At 42.9% G+C, this 5,066-nt stretch overlaps 1 protein-coding gene across 11 annotated transcripts in view; it reads right to left on the bottom strand.

Annotated features, from left to right (window-relative positions):
• Window positions 1-1,678: 1,678 nt before the first annotated feature.
• Window positions 1,679-5,066, bottom strand: part of CNOT8 (CCR4-NOT transcription complex, subunit 8) — a 22,186-nt gene continuing 18,798 nt past the window's right edge. For all 11 annotated transcript variants that reach the window (XM_011931664.1, XM_011931656.1, XM_011931654.1 and 8 more), the window contains one exon: window positions 1,679-3,184. In XM_011931664.1, coding sequence (XP_011787054.1) covers window positions 3,035-3,184 — 150 coding nt within the window. In that variant the 3' untranslated portion in view covers window positions 1,679-3,034. The remainder of the gene's footprint in view (window positions 3,185-5,066) is intronic.

Below are 5,066 nucleotides of genomic sequence, written 5' to 3'. Positions count from 1 at the left end.
AGGCAAATTTACTTCTGCAGAAGGGTACTGCCTGCACCAGTCACAATCGCAAGAGCACACTGAACAAAGGAGAAGAGAAGCGTTTTCATCCCTAACGCAGCTTCTATTTGTGTCCCTTCCCCATTGGCTGGAGTCAGACCACACAATTTAAGCTAACCCAATTGGCTAAAACTTGAAATTTTTCTAAATAGGGTAGATGGGGAAGAAGGGGTAGCAGTGGTAAAACTTTTCCAAATAGAGTAAACTGAAACCTTTAAATGCGTAACTTATAAAGGAGAAGAGGGAGGGATTGTCCATTAAGGCATGTTTGGGCATGTTTAGGCATGGCAAAGATGGAAAGGCTTGTTTAGAAAACAAGAATTTATCTTTTCTAGCAATGTGAAAGGACGTTAGTTGCTGAAAGAAAGAAGTTTGAAGAGGAATTGATTATTTCTGGCACCAGCTACTTGGGAGGCTGAGGCAGGAGAATTGCTTGAACCTGGGAGGCGGAGGTTGCAGTGAGCCGAGATCACGCCATTGCACTCCAGCCTGGGCGACAGAGCAAGGCTCTGTCTCAAAAAAAAAAAAAAAAAAAATTACAAGCCAAGCACAGTGGCTCATGCCTGTAAGCACTTTGGGAGGCCAAGGCAGGCAAATCACTTGAGGTCAGGAGTTTGAGACCAGCTTGCCCAACATGGTGAAACCCCGTCTCTACTAAAAAATATATAAATTAGCTGGGCATAGTGGCACACACCAGTAGTCCCAGCTACTCAGGAGGGTGAGGGTGCAGTGAGCCAAGATCATGCCACTGCACTCCAGCCTGGATGACCGAGTGAGACCCTGTCTAAACCCCAAAGAATTACACCTGAAGTTATTCTCTTGGTTACCCTACAGTGCCATCACTTTTTGAGGATGAGCACTCACATAGCCCTATATGCACTCATACACACAAAGCAAAGTTCTTGCCAGTTCTAATAGACTTGTGCTCTTTCTTGATAAAGCACTAATCTAAGCTCTTAACTCTCACATGCAATGACCAAACCCCACACTCAACACTGAGTTCCTCAACTCTTTATCTCAGCATTTCTACTGACATGTAAGACCTTAATGGTAGAAAATATTAAATGCCCTGTTTTAATTCAAATTTGGAAGGGTATCTGCATAGGGTTCAGTCACCAGCATGTCAGGGCATCCTGGTTGAGAACCACTGACTGCTGTTTCACCACAAATTACAGTGATAAATCTCTTGCTATGTCAACTTCCCAGTCACAATTCTGTATCTGCCCCTGTACCAGACTTTAAAACCCCACATTCTGTGTCAATAGAAATGGCTGGAAACAAAGTCTTGAGCCAACTCTAGGTTATCCAACGTTCAGGCTGTTTAAAAGAATCCCACTAATTAACAAGCTAATTCACCATATATAATGGAGTGAGGAAGTATTAGACTGGTTTAATTCTATAATATTAAGACCCAACAATCTTGAACATGAAGCGACAATTCCATTTACACAGGTGCTCATGAAAAGCTTCCTACCAAGTGATATATATCTTTTTATTCCCGCACCCACCCACCCCCCAAGTGATATTTTGTATGTAAGCCAACCTGGGGACAATGGAGGCAAGATGCTCTTATTTCACTGATGGCAAATGACCATCTTCCAGAGCCAGCAATCCATGGCTATGAAAGACCAAACCTCAATGCCAGTGGTTAAAAAGAAATCTTTATTTTACAAAATTAAAAACATAAATAATATTTACAAGCATCTTAAATACCAGCTTATAATACTTGACATTTTTTAATCATTTCAAATTGAGTTTCCCATAAGCTTTTAAAATGCAAGACCATTCATTCACCTGAGTGAGTTACCAGTTTTTATTTCCACCAATCCAAAGGGGGTTTTGGTTTTTGAAATTGTCCATACTGTGGTCATTCAAAAAAATACAATATACTTTTGAAACGACTAGCTTTAAAAAAAGAAAAAAAAAAAAAACTCCTGAGCTTCCTACCCCAGTTGTGGGATATTACTCCAAAACAACTCAAGAACCCAAATTATCTTACTGCCTGATTAAACGTAACCACTCTAGCTTTTTAAAGACATTCCTGGTACTCACATTAATCCATCTCCCTAACGTTTCAGGTTTGCTGGAAGGAAAAGTAGAGAAAATAGAGAAGTGGGAGAATCCAGATGACTATCTGAAATCACATTATTGAAAATACAACAGACATGACCCAAAAATCTGATCTTACTAGTTTCATTTGGGATCAAATCCAGGATATTTTATTGTACAAAAATTTCAAATGATTTCAGATGATGCGTATGTGACGGCAAACCTGAGTGGCACAATGGAACACAGACTTAAAAGATGCTTCAGTGGTCAACACTCATTCTGGAGTTCTCATGAATGAAGGGTACACAGATTCAGTAAAATTGTTTGCTTTTAAGTTTCATTATCTGGTCTTCAAATTTCAGCACAGAGCAATTAATTTCCATATAATAATATGTAAAGAAAGACTACAAAAGTGTGAGGAAAGCAAATGTCCTCAAGAAGGGTCGGAAAAGGAAAGGAAGACTCAGTATTTATAACCCATTACATAAGAACACCATTTTGTTCATTTTCCCTGGAAGCCCTCACAGCTCAGCTGAGAATCAGAGTAAGAATCTTCAATATCAGAGATTAGCAACAAATTTAAAAGAAAAAGAATGATAACAGGTAAGAGTTATATACATTTTACTAGTTTGTTTCAGACTTGTCCTGGATATTTAAAAAGGTGTCAAATGAGCCATGGATGCTGGTGGCAGGAGGCAACCAGAGAGGAGAGGCTCGGGGATGAGGAATGGGGAAGACTTATTTACAAATTCAGAGCAAACTCCTCTCTTCTGGGTCTAAAATAAAGACATCTTTTGTCTTCAGTAAAACGAAAGTCTTTCTGCTCAATGCAGATGGTAGGTACAGTTTGCTCAAAAGAAGCATTTTCTCTTGGGGAAGGTAAGTACACAGTCAGCACTGTAAGCACCACTCTGGGATCAGGCCCAACCTGCAGAGCCTGGCGCCATCACTGCTGCATGTTGTTGATAATCGCCAGGATGCTCATCTTCTCCTGGGCAGAGTCCACATCCTCATTCTGCTTCTGGGCCACTCCTGTGCCTAAGCCATAGAGCCGTCCACAGTACTTGGCATCATCAATGCTGTCCTCAAAAAACAACTGAAGAATGGGACAGAGAACCATGGTGAGAATTATGCTAGGAGTCATGACAAGTATAAACACTATCACACCTGGCCAGGCACAATGGCTCATGCCTGTAATCCCAGTACTTTGTGAGGCCGAGGCGGGCAGATCACTTGGGGTCAGGAGGTCGAGACCAGTCTGGCCAACATGGCAAAACCCCATCTCTACTAAAACTACAGAAATGAGCCGGGCATGGTGGCACACGCCTGTAATCCCAGCTACCTGGGAGGGTGAGGCGGAAGAATCACTTGCGCCCAGGAGGCAGAGGCTGCAGTGAGCCAAGTTCGTGCCACTGCACTCCAGCCTGGGTAACACAGTGAGATTCCATCTCAAAAAAAGAGAAAAACCACTACCACATCAGTACCTCCCAGCCTTCCTAAAGCCCTGAAAATATACCAAACTAGAAAAAAAAAAATTTCAGCATAGAAAGATTCAGCCGGGCACAGTGGCTCACGCCTGTAATACGAGCACTTTGGGGTGCCTAAGCAGGTGGATTACGAGGTCAGGAGTACAAGACCAGCCTGGCCAAGATGGTGAAACCCTGTCTCTACTAAAATTACAAAAAATCAGCCAGGCATGGTGGTGGGTACCTGTAATCCCAGCTACTTGGGAGGCTGAGGCAGAGAACTGCTTGAACCCAGGAGGCAGAGGTTGCAGTGAACTGAGATTGCACCACTGTACTCCAGCCTGGGGAACAATGCAAGACTCCATCTCAAAAAAAAAAAAAAAAAAAGCAGACATGGTTTTACTCACTGCAACCTCTGCCTCCCAGGCTCAAGTGATTCCCTTGCCTCAGCCTCCCGAGTAGCTGGGATTACAGGTGCATGTCATCATACCTGGCTAATTTTTGTACTTTTAATAGAGGCAGGTTTCGCCATGTTGGTCAGGCTGGTCTGGAACTCCTGACCTCAAGTGATCCACTTGCCTCGGCCTCCCAAAGTGCTGGGATTACAGGTGTGAGCCACCATACCCGGCCTAAACCTTTCCTTTTAATGCAGTCTTTTCATGCTCCTTTCTCTGCAGGAGAAAGGCTCTCCTATCTGAACAGACATACTTTCCATGTATTCTTTTACTGCCAGTATCTCTGTGCTGCTGCTGCTGCTGCTGTTTAATGCAACTGCTCCCTTGTCTTTAATAAGCAAAGCAATGGTTAAGAGCTTAGGCTCTGGATTCAGATGGACTCACTTGACCTTGGCAAAGTCATTTAAGCTCCTTTTAAGCCATAGTTCCCTATCTATAAACAGGACAATAGGGTTATTATGAGGAATGAGATAAACAGTAAGCACTTAAAGCAAGATCTCTCCATTGTGGCACTACTGGGGCAGGATAATTATTTGGCGGAACTTGTCCAGTGTATCACAGGACGTTTAGCAGCATTCCTGACAGGTAGCACACCACCCTCCCCCACCAGATTGTGACAACCAAACTCATGTACAGATATTAACAAATGTACCCTCCAGGGCAAAATCATCCCCAGTTGAGAACCACTAACCTAGAACATTTGCCAACACATGGTAACAGTTGTTTATAATTAAGAGTAACAAAGAGGAAACGTACTCTCCCTCTCTATAATCTTAGCTCTAAAAAGGAGATCCATGTCTACAGATCAATTAACCTGATCGTTCCTCAAAAGTGTCAACAAAATCGACATTTTAATTTTTCAAAGCAGCGTCTTACTCCTTCTACATCTTCAAATATATTTTAAAACCTGAGTTGCCGGGCGCGGTGGCTCAAGCCTGTAATCCCAGCACTTTGGGAGGCCGAGACGGCCGGATCACGAGGTCAGGAGATCGAGACCATCCTGGCTAACACGGTGAAACCCCGTCTCTACTAAAAATACAAAAAATTAGCCGGGCGA

The sequence above is a fragment of the Colobus angolensis genome, unplaced genomic scaffold (genome assembly GCF_000951035.1).
Source record: "Colobus angolensis palliatus isolate OR3802 unplaced genomic scaffold, Cang.pa_1.0 Scaffold90, whole genome shotgun sequence".
Classification (NCBI taxonomy): domain Eukaryota; kingdom Metazoa; phylum Chordata; class Mammalia; order Primates; family Cercopithecidae; genus Colobus; species Colobus angolensis.
Note: the sequence above shows the minus strand (reverse complement) of the source record. Positions and strands in the feature narration are given on the sequence as shown.